This window comes from Ahaetulla prasina, chromosome 11 (assembly GCF_028640845.1).
Source record: "Ahaetulla prasina isolate Xishuangbanna chromosome 11, ASM2864084v1, whole genome shotgun sequence".
Taxonomy (NCBI): domain Eukaryota; kingdom Metazoa; phylum Chordata; class Lepidosauria; order Squamata; family Colubridae; genus Ahaetulla; species Ahaetulla prasina.
The window spans coordinates 3,320,031-3,342,967 of NC_080549.1; the positions used below are offsets into that span (position 1 = coordinate 3,320,031).

The 22,937-nt window shown below is 45.1% G+C and overlaps 2 protein-coding genes across 3 annotated transcripts in view; one reads left to right on the forward strand and one right to left on the reverse strand.

Moving 5' to 3' along the window:
• Positions 1 to 4,896: 4,896 nt before the first annotated feature.
• Positions 4,897 to 15,245, reverse strand: SLITRK4 (SLIT and NTRK like family member 4). 2 transcript variants are annotated; one of them, XM_058154569.1, is made up of 2 exons: positions 14,643 to 15,245; positions 4,897 to 8,621 (listed from the first exon to the last, which is right to left on the reverse strand). In XM_058154569.1, the coding sequence occupies exon 2, from the start codon at positions 8,568 to 8,570 to the stop codon at positions 6,066 to 6,068; it is 2,505 nt and encodes an 834-aa protein (XP_058010552.1). In that variant the 5' UTR covers positions 8,571 to 8,621; positions 14,643 to 15,245; the 3' UTR covers positions 4,897 to 6,065. The 2 variants fall into 2 exon arrangements, with proteins under 2 accessions (XP_058010552.1, XP_058010551.1); XM_058154568.1 differs by lacking the exon at positions 14,643 to 15,245 and adding an exon at positions 13,438 to 13,899.
• The window catches only part of LOC131183883 (uncharacterized), a 28,995-nt gene continuing 19,660 nt past the window's right edge, over positions 13,603 to 22,937 (forward strand). The window contains exons 1-2 of the mRNA XM_058154631.1: positions 13,603 to 13,953; positions 14,939 to 14,992. Of these exons, the coding sequence (XP_058010614.1) occupies positions 13,603 to 13,953; positions 14,939 to 14,992 (405 nt within the window). The remainder of the gene's footprint in view (positions 13,954 to 14,938; positions 14,993 to 22,937) is intronic.

The following is a 22,937-nucleotide window of genomic DNA, read 5'->3' on the forward strand; positions in this document are numbered from 1 at the left end:
TCTTTGACAGGTGAGTAAAAAGCCCCAGAAAGTCCTAGACGGTGGACAGAATTCTCCATGTAAGGCTGTAGGCCTTGGGAGCTACATGATGGCTATCTGACAGCTTACATAAATCCAATGGCATCTTGTCTAATGGTGAATACAATGCATAAAGGACACACCTGGCATTTCTTGAGAACAAAGGATAAAAATATCACCAAGCTTCCAAGCTTCCCCTCCCCCACCCCCATTGCAAAATCGAGTAATATTCACCAACATTGCATTGGAACTTATGTGTTCCTTCAACGTGAGCTTCTTTGCAAACAAGCCTAAAGTAAGATTATAGAATTTTTGTCCATATACTTACTGTCTAACATATTCTTTGGGTGAGTTCCTATCTGATCGCAAATTTAGTTCCTTGATAATGCTTAATAAACCACCATGACTGAACACTTACATCAATTGATATCAAGCCCTTATTCTTTTAACCAGATTGTTGAACAAGCCACAGTTTTGCACACAACGCTAAGCCATTAAAACTAAGTCTTCCATGTGTCCATCAGGCCAATGAGTTATTCGATTTCTCCCCCACATTCATCTGTTAGTATTCGGCTTTTGAAATGTACCAAGCACTGAACAGATCAATCTTTCTAACCTGGAAAGAATTCAAGGACACCACAAACCAATACATATGGTGGAAATGCCTTCCTCTTTCAGTATTTTCAATTTTCATTCAATTATTTAAACACTGTTCTCACAAAGGAGCAGATGGCGAAGGAACCTCTGATTCATATCACTTCAAACCACAGATGGACCTCTACTTATTGAATGCATTCTTCCCATCTCCCCAAAAAAATAATTTCAAAATTCCCTGAATCTACTAAGGCAATTTCCATATTCTAATTTTCTGTTGTTAAAGATAATTTATTGACTTAAAAGTAAAGATTCCCCTCGCACATACGTGCCAGTCGTTCCTGACTCTAGGGGGAGGGCTGCTCAACTCCGTTTCAAAGCCGAAGAGCCAGCGCTGTCCGAAAACCTCTCCGCGGTCATATGGTTGGCATGACAACGCCAAAGGCGCATGGAACGCTGGAAGCTTCCCGCCAAAAGTGGTCCCTATTTTTCTACTTGCATTTTTTTTACATACTTTCAAACTGCTAGAACCGGCAGAAGCTGGGACAAGTAACGGGAGCTCACCCCGTTACGTAGCACCAGCGATTCAACTAATTATCTAGCTTCCCTGAGATTATGATAACTTTCTTCAAACAATGATGGGTTTCAGAAGGAATTTAACACAAGCAATTATTCCAGCTAATCTAAGGGTTGTGCTGGGTGGACAACCTTTTGGCTAGGATTTCAAGAACTCGATTTTGCTTGCAACAACAGCCTCCACATAAGTAAATATGTGCCACAGCTTCTGTTCATTCCAAGAGTTCAGCCTTCCTTAGCCTGGGAATCCTGAAGACTCTACAGTAGTGGCCAAAATTATGGAAACCTTTTTGGGAAAAGTGTATTTTCTAAAACTAGCTAATAACACCACTTTTTTTTTTAGTAGTGCCATAAAATTATATATCAATGGAAAGATAATTTAATAAAGAATGTAATGCAATAACTTTTATGAAGGATTTGCTATTAGAATAGCAGTTACAGTATAAAGAAGAAAAGTGAAACACATAGAAAAAAACAAGAGTGATCACCCTAGAAAAAACGAGATATACAAAAATGATTCCATGTCAGTTAATACTTAGTTGGGTAACCTTTAGCATGAATTAGGGCCTTACAAAATCTTCCCATAGAGTGAACCAAGTCTTTTAGTTCTGCAGTTGTTCTAATGTGAAACCAAGATTGAAGGATTGCTTTTATTAACTGGGTTTTATTGCTGGGTTGCTTCTGACGAACAAGTTTCTTTAATCGGCTCCATCAATTTTCAATTGGGTGAAGGTCTGGGCTATTCCCAGGCCATTCCAGCAGTGGAATAAGATTATCTTGAAACTTCCAAAAAAAGTTGTGTTATTAGCCATCAGACCTCAAAAATACACTTTTCCCAAAAGGTTTTCACAATTTTGGCCACTACTGTAGCCTCAAAACATCTGGAGGAGGGCAGTTTGTGGAAGGTAGATCAAGATGTATGAGAAGGTTTGTACTCATCTTGTCTTCCTGTCTACCTTCCTATTCCTGAATTTTGAGGGAAACGATCAAATTTTCAGCACAACCACCTATATAAAACTCAGAACCATATAGCCAGGTTCCTATAAAGCAGAATTTTTTTTTGCAGTGGCCAGTTAGATTCCATGTGGAACTAAAACCCCGATGTTTCTGGACTCTCAGTGTGAAAAGATGCTCACACATTCCACAAAATCAGATATCAGTGAGGTTACTGAGTCTCTTCCTGTTACTGTACTCCACGGCAAGGAGTATTTAAAGGATCTTCGCATGGAAATCACTGAGTCAGCAGCCATTCCATTAAAAAGGGCATTGGCGTTTCACCCACAGGCCTACTTCAAAACAAACCATGAAGACAAAATAACAGCATCATTTCTGGACTCGATATTACAGGTGGCAACTCATTGGCTAGGCGGAGGAAGAAGAAGGAAAATCTAGAGCGCAAGGTAAGTGTCAGGCCTGGAAGCCATCTTTTGCCTTGGATCTTCAGGCCTGCCACATTTAGTGCTGGGGGAAACTGGGAGGGTGGATTATATGGAGCCAGGGTGATATATAGTCAAAACAACATTCCTTTCTCAGAGGGTCAAGGATATCTTGCCCTGCTCCTAGAGGGGTGTGACTGGGAGGCATCTCGAGTTAGGACGGTGCTTGGATTGGACCATATGATGGACATGTGGATGCAGGGGACAGGACTTGGACTTTCCTTTGGGTGGGGAAAACCTGGAAGCTTTCAGATTCGGGTTTCCCCCAGATGTGCCAATATGACATCTCTAATAAAATGGATCTTTGAGGAAACTCGGAGTTTTCTTTCATTGGGGGTCTTACTTGGAATTTCTTACTGACAGAACCTGTGCAAAAACCTCTGACAATGTCATCACCTCTTCAACTCCTATTCCAGAAGCAGTTTTACCCTCCAGTCACTCTTTGGGTGAAGTAGGTTTAAGATTAGACCATCATAGGTCCTGATCTATATATGGAGATTGAGGAAGAGATCCAGTCAAACAACAGTGGTATCCGAAGTCCCCACCTTCTCCAGAGCTTGGGAGTTTCAAAACTATAAACATTGCATTTTTTCATAATAAATTGTTCTTGCTTTCAGTCACAGCAAACAAACGACTTTTACAACTTTTACACAATGTAAGCCGCCCTGAGTCTTCGGAGAAGGGCGGGATATAAATGTAAAATTTAAAAAAAAAACAATTGTAGAAATTGGGATAAAATAGGCATCTAGGCATACTTAAAGATAGCTGAACATGACCAAATGACATTAGGGACCACTGCATTCCACCAAGTCAGTCAGGACACTGGGTGTGTAAGGCAAGTTGTAAACCCACCAAATTGAAAGCCACCTCTGAGCTTATTGAGCAGCTTACAGGAATTGTAATTATTCACAAGCTGAACATCGCAAGCTGGAGGGATACGACCTAACAGATGACTTTCACTCTGTCAAAGACCTTGGGGTACTCATCTCAAATGATCTAAGTGCCAGAGCTCACTGTAACAGCATTGCTAAAAAAAGCATTAAGAGTTGTTAACCTAATCTTGCGTAGCTTCTTCTCAGGTAATATTGAACCGCAAACTAGGGCATACAAAACATTTACTAGACCAATTCTCGAATACACCTCATCTGTCTGGAACCTGCACTGCATTAATACAATTGAACAAGTCCATAGATATTTCACAAGAAGAGTCCTCCACTCCTCTGCTCGCAACAAAATACCTTATGCCACCAGACTTGAAATTTTGGGCTTAGACAACTTAGAACTTCGTCGTCTTCGGTCTGACCAAAGCATAGTACATAAAATCATCTGCTACAATGTCCTACCAGCCAATGAATACTTCAGCTTCAACCAAAACAATACAAGAACACACAATAGATACAAACTCATGGTAAACCGATCCAAACTAGACTGCAGAAAATACGACTTCAGCAACAGAGTGGTCAATGCTTGGAATGCACTGCCTGACTCTGTGGTTTCTACCCCAAATCCCCAAAACTTTAACCTTAGACCTCTACTGTTGACCTCACCCCATTCCTAAGAAGTCCATAAAGGGGGGAGGGGCATGCATAAGCGCACCAGCGTGCCTTCCGTCCCTTTTACATGTATTTATAATTATGTTTACATTTGCATCTGTCATAAAATACATGCTTGACGGAAAAAAATAAAAATAAAATATAAATAAATAAAAATAAAATCACTAAAAACCACAGCTCTAAATTTCTTCCTCCAGAGGGGGCCAAATCCTTAAAAAAAAAAAAAAAACCTAGGAACTAACCACAACATCTGAATACAGCATCTTCAAAGGGCACACAGGTAGAGAAGAATGAAGATCTATTATGGACCAGACAGCAGAAAGAATTTATGATTATGATCTTGGCAGCCCTTCTGGTTTGATGATTTTCTGGGTTTGAAAAAAGATAAGCCACTTGGTTGCCTCTAGCTGAAACACAATCAAAGGCACCACAACAAAAATCAGAAATGTCTCTACACACCATTAACCTCTCCCATTAGTGACTCCAACAGCTCAGATCACATCCAAAGAAACCCCTCAAAACTGGAAAAACCTTCCAAAAGCCCTAAAATCTCAACATTACTAATAAAAAAACAAAACAAAACAGGGCAGGCAAAATTAACTTACAAGACCCAGGAATGGGTGCCCCAAATCTAAATAAGACCCTGTGTTGTTTTCACAAGAGTAGTACAGAACATAATTTTATTATTATCATCTTCATCATCATTATTATTCTTAAGACCTGATCACATTAACTCTCAAATAAATCTATACATTTCATCAATAGTTTCTGTTTGGTATATTGGTTCTCTCTTTTTTGTTTTTTGTATTTAAATTATATTGAATGATTAATGCACCATTGTGACCAGGAAAACAAATCAGGCATATTTAAATACATTATGAGGAGTACATAATTTTCCCTCCCCCTATTTAGTATACAAAGTACTTCATAAATATGAATTATATTACAAAAATAATTTCTGAGACGCTCACACAGTAAGCAAATTTTTTGAAAATTTTGGACAACCTTTGTGGGGTTGACAGGAGTTTCACCATGGGTGGGTGTTGGTTTGTCTTAAACGTCAAGTATTTGTTTTTGTTTTTTCTTCCAGTCCTCGTTGCCACTTGGGTTTCGTCTGAATCAATTTTATGCAGATTTATGGCATGTAAATCAGATGGTCAGAATTGCTTTTGTTATGGATGCAATGAACGGGGTTTTTTTCCCCTATATATTTAAAAAAAAAAAAGAAGATTTCTGCACAATTTTTAACATTATAAATCCAGTGTTTTCAAGATGCAGGTTGTAAAGGTAACCAATTTTACACGTAACTATGGAAGGTTCTTTCATTTGCATGCTTTTTGTAGTTTCTTTAAACCGCTTGCGATCGCGAAATCCACCACTTTTTATAGGGGGTTGAAACCGGTTTCAGTTCCTTTAGCAATTTTAATCCGTGTGGAATTTACCAGCACAACTTCTTCTCCTTCCCCTTTCCTCTCTCTTTCTGTCATTAGTTTCTCTCTCTCTCTCTCTCTCTCTCTCTCTCTTTCCTCCTCCTCCTTCTTCTTGTGCATTTGTTTAAACAAATCACAAGGAGACGAAAGTTTTGCAGTTAGGGTAGAAAATATATATTCCTCTTGAGGTTAAATTCAGTGTAATATGTGTATAAAGCGATACCTTGGCAATAGAATCTTTGCAGGTTTCCCTGCCGTTTCCCCACCAGGCAGAGTTTTTAAGAAATAAAATCTATTTGGAGCTATAATTTTATCACACACACGCACACACACACACACCCCTGGATCACCTGCCTCTATGCCTATTGGGAGAGTATCATATTTGGAAACGAAAAGTCAACAAAAGGCACTTTGCATCGTTAAATAGAAGTCCTCTGTAGGAAATCAGATTGCACGGCCTAGATTTTATTCAAAGCCGTTTGCTCTTCGAGGACTTGTAGATAATCCGGGGAGCCCTGAAGTTTCGCTTTCAGCTCAAAATATTCGCTTTTCCTTTGTTCTACCACTATTTTACTATGATTTCCTCCTATTAGAGATTTGTTTTTTCGGTCCGGCTGTTTCTCCGGATAGCGTATCTCAAAGCCACTGATCCCTATACTGTTGTATTCCTTTTTGTTTTCCAGAAAATTCTGAATGAAGACATTAGAATCCCGCCCTGGTAACAATTCATCCAGTTCGTCGATGGTACTCAGTCTTTTTCGGATATCCGTGTGTAGCAACTCTTTCTCTTTCTCACTGTTGTTTCTCAAAATGACTTTCTGGCTCACCGGTTCGGCAAACATGAAACCCGTCTCGACTTCTTTTAAGCCGCACGAATGTCTTTTGCTCATGTGCTCGATAGTTTGGGGGATGAAGGCTTCGGCCCCCAAGGTGTCCTTTTTCTGGGCCGCGTGATCGTGCTTCCGTAATTGGAGCTGCATCGAACTGCATTCGGGGTTGCCAAGACCTTCGTGTTTGGAGGAGGGCTTCTTGTTACGACGGAGAACAAAAACCAGAAGGCAGAAAGCCACGAAGACCGTCAAAATCAGGACCACCAAGATGCTCAAGATGAGGATGGAAAGAGGGACTGGACCTCCAGGAGGGCTGCGGACCGGGCCCAAAGGAGTTGTGAAGGTCAGGACCGGCGCCGGGCTGGTGAAGAAAGACGACTTGAGGAGTTTGGGACACAGGATCTCGTTTTTGAGAGACTTCAATTCAATGTTGGCAAACTGCACAGGGGTCTCACACTTTAACTCCTTCACCACAATGCCGTCGTTGAGTTTTTCCAGCCACAGCTTCAGGGCCACCAAGTCGCAGGTGCAGTCCCAGGGGTTCCCTTCCAGGTCGATTTGGGTCAGGGTTTTCAGGTGGTCTAGCACGCCGCTCACAGGCAAGTACATGAAATGGTTGTTGCGTAGATTCAGCCGAGCGAGCGGTGCCCGGGCAAAAATGTAGGCCGGCAAACTTCTCAGCAAGTTGTTGTTTAAGTAGAGGAGTTGAAGGTTGGGCATCAGGTCAAAGGTGCCGGCTAAAATCTCTTTAATGACATTGTATTCCAAGTAGAGGTACTGAAGGTTGTGCAGCCCGGCAAACATCTCAGGACTCAGCCGCTCAATCTGATTGCCGTTCAGATACAACCTCCGTAAATTGGTCAGGTTGTGGAAAACTTCTCCTTGGATGGCCACAATCTGATTGCTGCCCAGATGGAGTAAATCCAGCCCTTCAAACTCGACAAAGTCAGACACCTCCACATTCTTGATGTAATTGCCATTAACATGCAACTTCTTGGCGTTCAGAGGCTTAGGGACGAGCTCAGCCAGGGAACGGATGTTCTTCTCTTGGCAATTGATGCTTAATCCCAAGTCTGAAGGGTGGGTTTTGCAAACGCAGGGATATGGGCAAGGGGTCAGAGGGGGTACCCGGGTCTGGAAAGATACGATTTGACTGAGATTGCGGCTGGAGAAAGGTTTCCCGGCTACAATCCCAGAGATTTTAGAAGGGTTGGTCGTTTTGGGAGGTCTGGTAACCAACCGGTGCATCGTGGTTTGGGTAGTGTGACCATTGGGGGTGCTGAAGCCGGGCTCCAGCTGGGAAGGGGGCAGGATTCGGACATCGAAATCGCTCCCCGTCCCCATGGAGCAGAGTTCTTGTTTGTTGGTCTCTTTCAAAAGCCTCCCATAGAGATCGCTGGGGGTCTCGCAAATGGCTTCTCCGATGTAGATGTTGTAGGGCATGTTCTCCAGCCAGGCCTTCAAAGGCAGGAGGTCACAGGTGCAATTCCACGGGTTGTCCTCCAGCTGCAATTCCACAATGCGTCCGATGTGCTCCAGGACGCCAATGTAGGGCAGTTTCTGGATGCGGTTGCCCCGAATATCCAAGTGGGTCAGAGAAGCAAACCGGAAAATATTATCAGGTAGCAGAGAAATCAGGTTGTCATTAAGAATGAGGACTTTGAGCTTGTGAAGTTTATTAAAGGCTCCCCGCTCGATATATTTGATTAAATTGTAGTCCGCTTGGAGATACTCCAAGTTCTCAATGCCAAGGAAAGTGTCAGCCCGAAGAAATTTTAATTCATTGTTGTTCAAGTGCAATTGTTTTAATGCGCTGAGACCCATAAATGCTCCTCCTTCAATGTTCTGCAGCTTATTATTTCCCAGCTGCAGAGACACCGCATGGCTAAAATTAAGGAATGTGTTTGGATACAGGATAATCAGCAGGTTATTCTGAAAGTTGAGGTGGTAGAAATTAGACCAAGGGGGCTTTAGCTGGTTGGGTCTGTAGATGGCCACCTTTTCACAGTTGACATAAAGGACGTTTTCCACCGACACGCAGGAACAAACATTGCAAATTTCCACCGTGGCGTCCGTTTCTGGATCCGTAGAAGAAGCTGGGCTGGACAACACCAGAAAAAGCCAGAGGAGCATTTTTCTCAGATCAGCGATCAAACCTACTGTTCCTGAACAAAGATGGATAGTCTAAAAAGAAGAAGAAGAAGACACAAAAGAACATAGGTTTTAGGGACTGAAGTGATGGAGTGGAAGGAATAACTGAGAAGACAATTAAGACAACAATAAGGTTATTCATGCCGGAGACTGGAGGCTAAAACATATGAAGAACGGTTGCAGGAACTCGGTATGTCTAGTTTAATGAAAAGAAGGACTAGGGGAGACATGATAGCAGTCTTCCAATATCTCAGGGGCTGCCCCAAAGAAGAGGGAGTCAAGCTATTCTTCAAAGCACCTGAGGGCAGGACAAGAAGCAATGGGTGGAAACTAATAAAGGAGAGATTCAACCTAGAACTAAGGAGGAATTTCCTGACAGTGAGAACAATTAATCAATGGAACAACTTGCCTCCAGATGTTGTGAATGCTCCAACACTGAAAGTTTTTAAGAAGATGTTGGATAACCATTTGTCTGAAGTAGTGTAGGGTTTCCTGCCCAAGCAGTGGGTTGGACTAGAAGACCTCTAAGATCCCTTCTTCTATTCTATGACAGGGTTAGGTAATCTCTACAATTGGAGTCATCATATAAGACCCGAGGGGAGGGGTTTTTTCCATCATTCAATAATTCAACATTATTTTAGTATTATGCACACATGGAAACTGCCGTCTGCCAATTGACGAGAAGTGGGAGGGGGGGGGTAGAGCGATTCATCTATAAGGAATAGATGAACTCTGCATTTGCAATTGGAAATCTCTCCATTTTGTCTTCTTCTTTCCCTCCTTTGTTCTTGGGGTTTCTCCATCTCTCCTTCTCGTGGCACATTTTTTCTCTCTCTGTGTCTCTCTCTCTCCCCCCCTCTCTCTTTCTCTCTTTCTCTCTCCATCTCTCTCTCTCTCCCTCCCTTCTCTCTCTCCCCCCTCTCTCTTTCTCCCTCTGACACATGTGTAAGGCACAACCCCCCTCCCCCCCATGGAAAGCCTCTGCTTTGGGGAGGGCATGCAAAGCCGAAAAACATTACAAACCTTCCCCTCTAAAATGGCATTTATCCTTCCCCCCCCCCCCATAATTTTTCTCTCCTTTCCAAGGTATGCTTAGCATTCCAAAGCGGTCTTCCGTTTTTTTGCATGGACCCTGAAAGATTTTGATCACGTCCTTGGAAGCAACACACAATCCATCCCAAAGTCAAGAGAGAGGGGGAGAGGGAGAGACAGAAAGAGAGAATCCCACTTGAAGAGGAGAGGAAGGTGCAGGATAGAGGTTGAACATGCAGGAGCCACAGGGATGACTTATAAATACATCGATCGATTCGATCGATTCGGGAGTTCAAGGCCAGCCGTTGATGTACGCCTGATACTCTTCAATATCGAGGGGGAGGAGAGTAAAAAAAAAATGCTGCAGTCTGGAAAAAAAATAGATCCCCGTTTCAATGGCAGCATTCATCATTTTAAGGGAGTGGGGAGAATCCATGGATCAGAACCGCAAGGCAATCCCAAATCTGAAAAAAGGAGGCCCATGTCGGCAGGGAGAACATGAAGTCATAACTCCTTCAAGTGATGTCATTGAAACTGTCTCGAAACTTTTTTCCATGTACATCTTACATAATTGGGATCCAAAGACAGACGGCCCTTATCCACCTCCATTTACAAGAAAGGGAAAAAAAAGGCTGCCCTTAAGTTGCACATTTTTTGCCTGTGACCTAATAAGCTTTTCCAACCCATTGAGGGCCAAAAATCAAATTAGAATATTTCTGATGCTGGTCATTAAGAGAGAGCGTGACAGACAGAGAAGGAAAGAGAGAAAGAGAAGGAGAAGGAGGGAGGGAGCAAGAAGGAAAGATAGGGAGGGAGAGAGAGAGAGAAAGAGAGAGCAAAAAAGAGAGAAGGAAAGAGAGGGAGGGAGGGAAGGAGAGGGAGCAAAAGAGAGGGGAGGAAAGAGAGAAAGAAGGAAAGAGAGGGAGGGAGGGAAAGAGAGAGAGAGACAGAGAGAGCAAAAGAGAGAGGAGGAAAGAGAGAAAGTGGGAGAGAGGGTTAGAGAAGAAAAGGAGATGCCTTATGTGCAAGTCTAAAGGAGAATCTATGAATAAGAACAATAGGAATCTTGAGGGAAAATAACAACAATGTCCAAGAATAAAATAATAAAAAAAATAACATTTATAAGGGAGGGTGGTGTAGGAAAGGATACAAAGAGGGATAAAATAAGAGGGAAGAGTGGACTCAAAAGGGAAGGCCAAGGAGAGTTTGGAGGAAGGTTCAGGAGAAGTGTCCATGTGGCTCAGAAGAAAGACAGACGGAATAAGGGCGACCAGAAGGGGCAAAAAAACCCCATGAGGTTGGAGCTTGGTGGACCCCAAAGAAGAAACTAGCAGAGGGGGTACAAAGAACCCAGAGGCAGGAGTAAAGGTCAAAGCGATGTACGTGTGGGGGAAAGGATGAAGACGGGATGGAAAGTGGAGAGGAAGGAAGGAAGGAAGGAAGGAAGGAAGGAAGGAAGGAAGGAAGGAAGGAAGGAAGGAAGGAGGGAAGGAAGGAGAGAATGGAGGAAGGAGGAGAGAGAGAAGGAAGGAAGGAGAGAAAAGAGGAAGGAGGAGGGAGAGAAGGAAGGAAGGAAGGAAGGGGGAAAGAAGAGGGAGGGAAGGAAGGAAGGAAAAAAGGAGAGAAAGGGGGAAGGAAGAGGGAGAGAAGGAAGGAAGGAGAGGAAGGAGGAAAGAGGAAGGAAGGAAGGAAGGAAGGAAGGAAGGAAGGAAGGAAGGAAGGAGGAAAGAGGAGGGAGGGAAGGAAGGAAGGAAAGGGGGAAGGAGGAGGGAGAGAAGGAAGGAAGGAAAGGGGGAAGGAGGAGGGAGAGAAGGAAGGAAGGAAGGAAGGAAGGGGGAAAGGAGGGAGGGAAGGAAGGAAGGAAGGAAAAAAGGAGAGAAAGGGGGAAGGAAGAGGGAGAGAAGGAAGGAAGGAGAGGAAGGAGAAAAGAGGAAGAAAAGAAGGAAGGAAGGAAGGAAGGAAGGAGGAAAGAGGAGGGAGAGAAGGAAGGAAGGAAAGGGGGAAGGAGGAGGGAGAGAAGGAAGGAAGGAAGGAAGGAAGGGGGAAAGAGGAGGGAGGGAAGGAAGGAAGGAAGGATAAAGGAGAGAAAGGGGGAAGGAAGAGGGAGAGAAGGAAGGAAGGAGAGGAAGGAGGAAAGTGGAGGGAAGGAAGGAAGGAAGGAAGGAGGAAGGAGAGAAGGAAGGAAAGGGAGAAGGAGGAGGGAGAGAAGGAAGGAAGGATTTGGAAATCAGCCTGGAAAGCAGAGAGAGAGATGGAGAATGGTCCTTGCTGGCCAACAAGAGGGCGACGGGTGAACATCGACCAGGAGAGAGAGAGAGAGAGAGAGAGAAGAAGAGCAAGGTTGCTCTCCAGACACAACTGCTTTGCAACTGGGAGAAGAGAATCCAGGACGGGGAGAGCCGGGATGAGAAGGGATCTCCGCACTGTCAGCCCCACAGCCCACCCACCCTCCAAGCCCCCCCCCCCGAAGGCCGCTCCGCTGGCTTCTCCCTACCTCAACCCGGGGAGATGCGGGGCGATGTGGGTGGGGGGGAGGATGGGGGGGGGGCGCGGGTGGCCTCCACCGCAGTGCTTCACCGCTGATGCCGCAGCCTCGCTGTGCCCGGATCGCCAGGTTCCGGCGGCGGCGGAGGGGGGGGGGCACAATTCCCGAGGGTGGGGGGAGAGCAGTGGAAACGGAGAGCGCGGGGTGGAATGGGAGTTTCTGTCGTGTTTTCCTTCCTTCCTTCCTTCCTTCCTTCCTTCCTTCCTTCCTTCCTTCCTTCCTTCCTTCCTTCCTTCCTTCCTTCCTTCTCTCCTCCTCCTCCTCCCTTCTATCCCTTCTCCTTCCTTCCTTCCTTCCTTCCTTCCTTCCTTCTCTCCTCCTCCCTCCCTCCTTCTATCCCTTCTCCTTCCTTCCTTCCTTCCTTCCTTCCTTCCTTCCTTCCTTCCTTCCTTCCTTCCTTCCTTCCTTCCTTCCTTCCTTCCTTCGTGAGCCGGCCCACCGGGGAGCATCGGCCGGAGCCTTTTGTAGCAAAGCCGAAGGAGGAAGGAGGAGGAGGAGGAGACATCCGAGTCGCCCCCCTCCCCAAAAAACCCCCGCATCTCCTTTTCACGTGGATCTCCAGAGAAAAAGGGGAGGGGGGGAGGGAGACCCATCGGCCAAGGAGGGATTCATCCCACGCACGCTCCCTCCCGCAAAGCTTGCAGATCTCCCCGCAGGAGCGAATCGCAGCCCCCCTCTTATCCTTCCTCCTCCTCCCTCTCCCCCACCCCTCCAGCCTCGGAGCCTCACCTCTTTCACTTGGCAGGACAGTTCCCCAAATCGACGCTTCTTGCAAAAATCTCCCCACTCCGCCCCCGCCCCGAGCCTTCCTCCTTCCTTCCCTTTCTCCCTCCCTCCCTCCCTCTTCCCGGCCCGCAGTTTCTGGGGTGCCCCCTTAGCGTGCAAGGAACTTGTGCCGCCTCGCTCGCTTGCTCCTCCTTGGCACACTCGCTCACACTCAGGCACACGCGCCCCCCACCCACCCACCCACCCACTCCCGCAGCCGAGCCAGAGCACACCGGTGCAGCCCAGCCGGGGGAGCGCCCCCTCCCTTTCCCCTGTCCTTCCCCACACCCCCGCCCCATCCCCGTCGCCAATCCCGGGAAGCCCTGCGCAAAGCCGTTGTCCGGATGCTCTTGCCTTCTAGACACGCATCCCCGGGAGCTTGAATTACCGCTCTCCGCGCCGAACCTGGCAGCATCCTCCTCCGCGGACTAGAAGCGGGAGGAGGGGGGAGAGAGAGACGTGTGGGGGGGGGGTAAGTAGGTGACGGTGCCAGGCTAAGCTACTTACCAGTTCCCCGGCCCGCGCAGGCAAGGAAGACCGCGCGTTCACACGACCCGCGCAGTGGCCCCGGGCGACACGCATGCGCTCCTCCTCCTCCTCCTCCTCCGCTACCACCACCACCTCCCGCGCTCTGGCACGCGCGCGCCGGCCGGCAGCGCGTCCCCGCGAGGGATGCTCCAGCGCTTGGCTCCAGGTTCACACGGCCGAAGCGGGCGGAGAGATGCTCCGGCTCGCGCGCCTGCTTTGCGCTTCCGCAAGGCGCCGTGGCAGAAGCTCCCCTCCGCTCAAACTTGCAGCTTTCCTTGCCGGGGTCATGCTGGGTCTCCCCCCTTCCCACACACACACACCCAGCCAGCCCGAAACGCAGTTTCTTATTTCCTCCGGGCGCGCACAAAAGAGTCGGTGGGGTTGTTTGGAGAGGCTTGGAAACACCCGACACGCGTCCCCGCGCCTCCCGGTTTAGCCGTTCCCCTTCCGCGCAGCAGTCCCAGGCCGGATGCGGGCGTCGCTGTAGCCTCGCAGGTTCTCGTATTTTGAGTTTCTTGCGAAATAGCAGATTAAAGCAAGCAGAAGCGGGAGAGGAGGGAGCGCCGACAAAAACCACCCAGCAGCTGGATTAAGCCTAGCCACCTTGGGGGAGCCGTTGGGAAGTCTGGCGGGTCGTTTTGGAGATGGACAGGGCAGCAAGAAGAAGGGACGTGGGGAAACGGAAGGGGAGGGGAGGGAAGGAAAAAGAAAGAAAGAAGGAAAGGAAATAGGAGAGGAAAGGAAAGGAGAAAAAGAAGATAGAAAAGAAGGAAAGGAAATAGGGAAGGGAAGGGGAAGGGAAGAGAGGAGAGGAGAGGAGAGGAGAGGAGAGGAGAGGAGAGGAGAGGAGAAAAGAAAGAAGGAAAGGAAATAGAGAAGGAAAGGGAAGGGAAGGGAAGGGAAGGGAAGGGAAGGGAAGGAAAGGAAACGAAAGAAAAGGAGAAAAGAAAGAATGGAAGGAAATAGAGAAGGGAAGCAAAGGAAAAAGGAAAGAAGAAAAAAACAGGGAAAGGAAAGGAAAGGAAAGGAAAGGAGAAAAGAAAGAAGGGAAGAAAATAGAGAAGGGAAGCAAAGGAAAAAGGAAAGAAGAAAAAAACAGGGAAAGGAAAGGAAAGGAAAGGAAAGGAAAGGAAAGGAAAGGGTTCAAATGTGCAGTTATTCCAGATGGGAAAAGAGTGACTGACCTAGGTGACTAATCCCGGTCTTTCCCCAGGGTTCATATTTTCGGATTGTGAATCTTCTGGGTCCTTGCATGGTGGCATCTGCCTGGCAGGGGAAGAAAAGGGGGGGGGGAAGGAAAGTGGAATTAAGGGGAGAGTGAGAGGCGGAGAAGGCAAAGAGGAACCTCCCCCTTCCCTCCTCCCTCCACCACCCGCCAAAAATTAACCCCCGGTTGCAGCAACCCCCAAGCAGGAAAATCCAATGCCTGGACAACTTACTCCTTTCTTTCATTTTGGTTTTGTTTTCCTTTTCCCTGAAGGTTCAAATCTTCTCTCCTTTCCTTTTTGAAGAAGGAAGGCTCTCTCCATTCAAGGTAAGTTTTTTCCCCCCTCTGCGCCTGCTATCTGGTGAACAGCTGCCCTGTGGTTCCAAAAGTGGGTATTTTAAGAGCAACCGCAGAACTATTTTTTCCCCCTCTAATGGTGTTTCCTATTTTTCTTCTTCTTTAGTGCAAACTACAATGAGCTCATTAAGAAGCTCTTTTATTCTCATTCCCCCATTAGCTCTCCTTGGCATAAGGATCTCTCCCCCCAAGTTTTCCAGAGTTTCCCCAAGAAAGGACAATAAACAAGCGCAGGTAATGGAAGGATCCAATATGTAAATCTATATTTAATCCAGGCAAGGGAGAAATTGAGAATATACATGCCTTCTCAAAAGTGAGGCAATGTTTCTTTAAGATTCCGTGTTCCAAAAACCTCTTTATTCTGGCAACTCTGTGTGGGGGGGGGCTGTGTGTGTGTGAGAGAGAGAGGGAGAGAGAGAGAGGGAGGGAGGGAGGAAGGGAGGGAGGGAGGGAGAGAGAAAGAGATTAGATAATATAGAGATAGGTAGGTAGGTAGGTAGGTAGGTAGGTAGGTAGGTAGCTAGATAATGAGAGAGCAGATAGATGAGAGAGAGAAGATAGATAGATAGATAGATAGATAGATAGATAGATGAATAGATAGATAGATAGATAGATAGATAGAGTGAGAGAGAGAGAGAGAGAGAGAGAATGAGAGAGGAGATAGATGAGAGAGAGAAGATAGATTAGAGAGAGAGTAGATAGATAGATAGATAGATAGATAGATAGATAGATAGATAGATAGATAGATAGATAGATAGATAGGTAGGTAGGTAGGTAGGTAGGTAGGTAGATAGATAGATAGATAGATAGATAGATAGATAGATAGATAGATAGATAGATAGATAGATAGATAGATAGATAGATAGATAGATAGATAGATAGATAGATAGATAGATAGATAGATAGATAGATAGATAGATAGATATCTGATAAAAAATTAACCTATTGGTTTCAATGCATGTTGCCAGTAATTCATTTGCACTTTGGTGCAAATTTACAAGTGCCCTTTGGTGAAAAACACAACAGCAGGAAGATCCCAGGAGTAACCCAAAGTCTTCTTAATCCAGGTGGTTTTGCTTCTCTGGGAAAGTTTGCAAACTTTGGAAGGAAATAACCCTGGTGTTGGTGCTTTCTAGAGTTCAGGAAAAGAGAAAGTGATTTTTTTCCCCTCCAGCTGAACGAAGATTTGAGTTGTATCAGGACAAATCCATGTTCTCTTGCCTCTTTTCCTGGGATATTCTCAACCTCCCACACTGGTTTCCAGACTTAAGATCTCCTACACCTTCCAACCCCTTGCCAAGCCCATCTTGCCTTCAGATCTCAAATGGACAGCTAACATCAAAAACATCATTAAAAAAGGACAACAAAGAATGTTCTTTCTGTGACAACTCAGTAAGCTCAAACTGCCCAAGGAGCTGCTGATCCAATTCTACAGAGGAATTATTGAGTCTGTCATTTGCACCTCTATAACTGTCTGGTTCGGTTCTGCAACCCAACAAGAAAGACACAGACTTCAGAGGATAATTAGAACTGCAGAAAAAATAATTGCTACCAACCTGCCTTCCATTGAGGACCTGTATACTGCACGAATCAAGAAGAGGGACGTGAAAATATTTGCAGATCCCTCGCATCCTGGACATAAACTGTTTCAACTCCTACCCTCAAAATGACGCTACAGAGCACTGCACACCAGAACAACTAGACACAAGAACAGTTTTTTCCCGAAGGCCATCACTCTGCTAAACAAATAATTCCATCAACACTGTCAGACTATTTACTGAATCTGCACTACTATTAATCGCCTCATAGTTCCCATCACCAATCTCTTTCCACTTATGACTGTATGACTATAACTTGTTGCTGGCAATCCTTATGATTTATATTGATATATTGACCATCAATTGTGTTGTAAATGTTGTACCTTGATGAACGTATCTTTTCTTTTATGTACACTGAGAGCATATGCACCAAGACAAATTCCTTGTGTGTCCAATCACACTTGGCCAATAAAATTCTATTCTATTCTATTCTGTTCTGTTCTGTTCTGTTCTGTTCTGTTCTGTTCTGTTCTATTCTATTCTATTCTATTCTATTCTATTCTATTCTATTCTATTCTATTCTATTCTATTCTATGATTGCTTATTTGTACCCTATGACTATCATTAAGTGTTGTACCTTATGATTCTTGATGAACGTATCTTTTCTTTTATGTACACTGAGAGCCTATGCACCAAGACAAATTCCTTGTGTGTCCAATCACACTTGGCCAATAAAGAATTCTATTCTATTCTATTCTAGAAGTTGCCGGTGCTGTCACTGGAGGCTTTTAAAAAGAGACTGGACAGCCACTTGTCTGAAATGGTATGGGCAGGGGTTGGACTAGAAGACCTCCAAGGTCCCTTCCAACTCTTATTATACTGTATCTTACACTCAATGGCCCCTTCATCACCGATCAGTCCTGCTACCAGATAAAACTTTAATCTTCTGCTAAAAGTTGGAATGTTCCCAAATTCCATCCAAGCCGATTCTACCAATACATGGTTTGATTCCTTCATTCCTTCATTCGTTCATACGTACATACAAATGTACCTACCTACATGGCTTAGTAGAATTGTTGAAATGTTCATATTTCTTTCAGAAGTTGTGGATGCTCCATTACTGGAGGCTTTGAAAAAGAGACTGGACAGACATTTGTCCAAACTGGTATGGGATCTCCTGCTTGAGAAGGGGTTGGACTAGACGACCTCCAAAGGTCTCTTCCCACTGTAACTGTTCTGCATTCTGTATCTTACACTCAAGGGCCCCTCCATCATCAACAGTTCTGCATTTTTTATTTATTTTTATTGATTTTATTGTAGTTATTTATTTTGTCAAATACATATTATCTAGTGCTCTTATGCGTACCCCTTACAGATCTCTTAGGAATGGGGTGCGGTCAGTGGTGGGATTCAAGTAATTTAACAACCGGTTCTCTGCCCTAATGATTTCTTCCAACAACCAGTTTGCCAAATTGCTCAGAAAGTTAACAACCGGTTCTCCCGAAGTGGTGCGAATGGGCTGAATCCCACCACTGGGTGAGGTCTGTGGCTTTTCTCGCGGCCAGCGGGCTCGCCACGAAAGGGTCTGGGCAATCCCCGCGCCAGACGGAGTGAGAAATGAATAAGCAGAGTCCAATTCTCCTCGGGGTGAGCGAGCCCCGAGCTATCCCGAGACAAACTCTTTTATTGTGTATAGGTAAAAATGGGTGGTTACAAAAGGTAAGCAGGGGAGGTTACATATTAGCATATATTCAACACGTGAACACGTGACTGCAAGCACATCCACAAGCCTATGATTTTGGGAGAAAGATCATGATTCTTGGGAGGAGTTTTACCATGAAGTGGTTCTTTGTTCTCTGCTTTTTGCCTACGTGGTACAGCAAACAGAAATACATCTTGAGACATCCTGACTACATACTAATAAATCTCATATAATTGTGTGTAGGAGCAAACTTCTTTTGAAGCTCTGTGAAGTTGACCTTATCAGAGAAGGAATGTTCTGTGGCTATCTCATAGGTGTTGTTACATTTACTGGCAAACATCTTTGTAACCTTGGCATCAAACAGATTTCTGCTTACATGATAACAATTAGCCAGACTTACCTATGCTGATATTTTTGCACATAAGCAATTTCTCAAAACTTGCTCATGCTTATATTTGCACATAAGTAATTTCATAAACAGTTTCATAAAGGGGTTCATATGGCATAATATCGCAACAGAGGTCCACAGTAGACACTCTGAGGTTAAATTTTTGGGGGGTTTGGGGATGAGACCACAGAGTCAGGTAGTGCGTTTCAGGCATTGACCACTCTGTTACTGAAGTCGTATCTTCTGCCATCGAGTTTAGAGAGGTTCCCTTTAAGTTTGCATCTATTGTGTGCTCGTGTATTGTTGCGGTTGAAGCTGAAGTAGTCATTGACGGCTTTCAGAAGAAAAATCCAACTGATCGGGTCAATTGAATGACCCTCCAGGGCTCGCCCAGTTTAGACAAAACTCAGAAGCTACCAGATAAACCCTACAGCCTGCATGGCAAAAAAAAAAAAAAAAGTTTCACAAAGTAGGGATTTCTAACTTCTGCCCGTCTGCAGGCGCGGTGGCGGTTCCACAAAGTTCAAAACAGGCACACACAACCATTTGTTGGATGGCCAAACGTGTGGTTTTCAAGCCCGAAGGGAACTGTTAAGCCTTTCTTATGGCTTTCCGTTGCCTACAGAGGTTCAGCTGGCCAGTTAGAGAAAGGATGGATGGCTGAAGGAAGCAAATCTTTTACTCAGGGGGAAAAAAAAAAGGCTGCGTGGAAGCTCTCTGCATGGGCGACCATTTAAGGGGCTGATGTGAGAAGAAGCAGCATGAGGTTGTAAATATTCGGGAAGCCTGAGCTCCGGCAACTGAGCACTGTGCTAAATAAAGCAGAAGAAATGTTGTCCAATCTATGGCACTCGGCATGATTCTGATTATTTCCAGCCAGCTTCCTCCACTTTCTGCAGAAGGCTTCTGCAGAAGTGATCGCAAGTTACCTATCAGAAAAATGTCAAGGTAAGGAAGCAGCTGAAAACACGTTCCTCATTCCAGATGTTCAATAGGAGCCTTCCATGGCAGCCATTATTCGCAGCGAATTGTTCCACAGGGGAGAGAGAGAAAGAGAGAGAGAGAGAGAGAGAGGTGACAATTCTCTTGTGTTGCTTTCCACAACATTTTGCTGGTAGAATCACCAAAAAGCAAGATGAGAAACAATGGATGGAAACTAACGCAGGAGAGAAGCAACCTGGAACTAAGGAGAAATTTCCTACCGGTGAGACCAATGGAACAGCTTGCCTTCAGAAGTTGTGGGTCCTCCATCACTGGAGATATCAAAAGGAGACTGGACAATCATTTCTCTGAAATGGTACAGGGTGTCCTTCACAAGCAGGGAGTTGGACTAGAAGACCTTCAAGGTCCCTTCCAACTCTACTCTACTCTTCTCTTCTCTAGTCTAGTCTAGTCTAGTCAGCAAGATGAGTTTTCCTCTGCATTGGGTGAATTGAGCAAGTGTCATGTTTAGCTGTTGAACTTGTGTTGGCATTGGACTTGTGTTGGAGCATTGACAGCTATGGAGCACTGGCCAAAAAGGTGGATGTGCAGAAGTCCTCTTGTAGATGCCAACACACACACAAAAGGTTTAGGTCTTGCAGAAGGATACCACGTCTACCACCTTGCCTATTGTAGGAAGCCTCCTCAGATGCTAGTAGGTTTGGAAGACCCAGACTGTGGTTCACTCTTAGCTAGGGAAGGGCTTCCTCATGGAAAAATTGGGAGTGGGAATGTTGCCCATATGTCCTTGATATTCTGAAGGAAAGATTGGATAGAAGATGGGATGAATAAACTGGATTGCTATCCTAAATTAAAGCAAAACAAAACTCCAGCAACCTTCTCCATATTGGAAGGCAGCAAAAGACTAAAAGGCAAATTTTGTTCAGTTGTACAACATAGGAAACCATCTAAGAGTGGGATTCTACCGGTTCAGACCGATTTGGGTGAACAGATAGCCCCGACGATCAGCTGGGCCTGCCTGCCCCCTACCTGTAATTTACTTACTTTTACCTTTGCAGCTGATTAGCGCAGCAGAATGGATTTTTTTTATTACTTGCATTTATATCCCGCCCTTCTCTGAAGACTCAGGGCGGCTTACACTATGTCAAGCAATAGTCTTCATCCATTTGCATATTATATACAAAGTCAACTTATTGCCCCCAACAATCTGGGTCTTCATTTTACCTACCTTATAAAGGATGGAAGGCTGAGTCAACCTTGGGCCTGGTGGGACTTGAACCTTCAGTAATTGCAAGCAGCTGCTGCTAATAACAGACTGCATTAGTCTATTGAGCCACCAGAGGATTGCCGCCCCTCAGCTGTTTTAATTCCCTAGCACTAACGCGGAAAGTGATTTTCCGTTGAACTGCTCACGCACGCACAGTGAAGCATGCAATCACCGAACCGGTTGTTGAACCAGAAGGATCCCACCACTGAAAACAGCCAGAAACACTCAGGCAGAACCCCACACATTTCCCACTTCTACTCCTCAGTATCAGGCTCCTAACACTGTAATTTCGTATACAGCTACCGTGTCCTTTACCTCTCCAAAAAAGCACAAGAGTTCTTCTGATATTTTAATCCCTTTAATTTTAACCCCTCCCAATGCACTCGAGGCATCTTTGGATGCAGAGCTATTACGAAGGCCTGGCCAACAAAAAGTCTCAAATTAAATCCCTGATGATGATGATGATGATGATGATGGTGATGATTTCCAGAAGGGATTTATTTTTTATTTTATTTTATTAAATTTTTTATACCGCCCTTTTCCCGAAGGACTCAGGGTGGTGTACAGCCAAAGATAAAACACGAAATATATACAATTAAACATTTAAAACATAGCAAATTACAAAAAGGCTGATAATTAAAAATTTAGTTTTAAAGTGTTAGAAATATTAATAAAACCCCGAATTAAAATTTAACACTATTATGCCAGTCTCGCTTGAATAAATAGGTGTGTTTTTAGCGCACGACGGAAGGTCCGAAGATCAGGCACTTGACGTAAGCCAGGGGGAAGTTCGTTCCAGAGTGTCGATGCCCCCACAGAGAAGGCCCTACTCCTGGGGGCCGCCAGCCGACACTGTTTGGCAGACGGCACCCATGTGCAAACCCTTGCTCACAACCCTGGAGAAATGGCATTGAATAACCACGCTAGTGCTAGATGGGTTGTGGTTGCTGAATGACACGGAACTGTGCTAGAGTCCGTCTCCCGCTCTTCATTAATTCCGGCAAAGGAGTGATATGTTCGTCTGATAAACTGCAAGCCGGAGATACCAGGAGCTCTGAACGTCTCGCTGCCTTTAATCAGAATTCATGTTACAGGGATAACGTTCACAGGAAAAAGACAATTAAGATAACTGCCTAGGCTGCTTGGTCATAGTCTGCTTTAATAGTTTCTTCTTGTGCCTTTGCGTCGGGGTATTCTGTTTAATTTTATCCAGGTTCATATTCTCGATTAGTTACAATAGGGCTCTTTGGATCAAATACCTCTGTTGTTTTTTTAAGTGCTCTTTGCTGAGGTTTCTTTAGGAAAGGGGTGAAATTCAGCTGGTTCTATCCAGCTCGGGCGAACTAGTAGCGGTGGCTGCAGGAGGCTCCGCCCACCCACACGGATGTCATGACGTTGCTTTTTTGCGATGATTTTAAGCTCTGCGCATGCACAGAAGGCTTTGCACATGCGTGGACGACGGTGCACAGACATTTGCAAACCGATAGGGAAGATAAGTGAATTTCACCCCTGCTTTAGGACTTTAAGATGAATGGAATTCTGGGAGTGGAAGGCCACAGGTTCTTATAAGTTCCCAAGGTTGAGAAACATTGGCAAAGAATGAGGAAGGTGTCCTCGATGGAGATATGTAGGAACTTTTGATGTGTTCCTTCAAAGCTCCCTCAAAATCATATATCTTAGTGTCTAGACCAGGGGTCTCCAATCTTGACAACTTTAAGACTTGTGGGCATCAACTCCCAGAATTCCTCAGCCAGCTTTGCTGGCTGAGGTATTTTGGGAGTTGAAGTCCACAAGTCTTAAAGTTGCCAAGGTTGGAGACTGCTGGTCTAGACCAGGGGTGTCCAAACGTGGCAGCTTTAAGGCTTGTGGACTTCAGCTCCCAGAATTCCTCAGCCAGCCATGATGTTGGAGAACTTTGGACACCTCTATTTTAGAGGTTGGGGAGATGGTCTGTCCTGACCATTTCTGCAGTCCCATGAAGGATTCTGATTGCCTTTCAAACAGAATGACAAAAGTTTGCACATCATGGATTAAAATCCGCACCCTAGTAGATAACTAAATCTCCTAGATGAATAGAA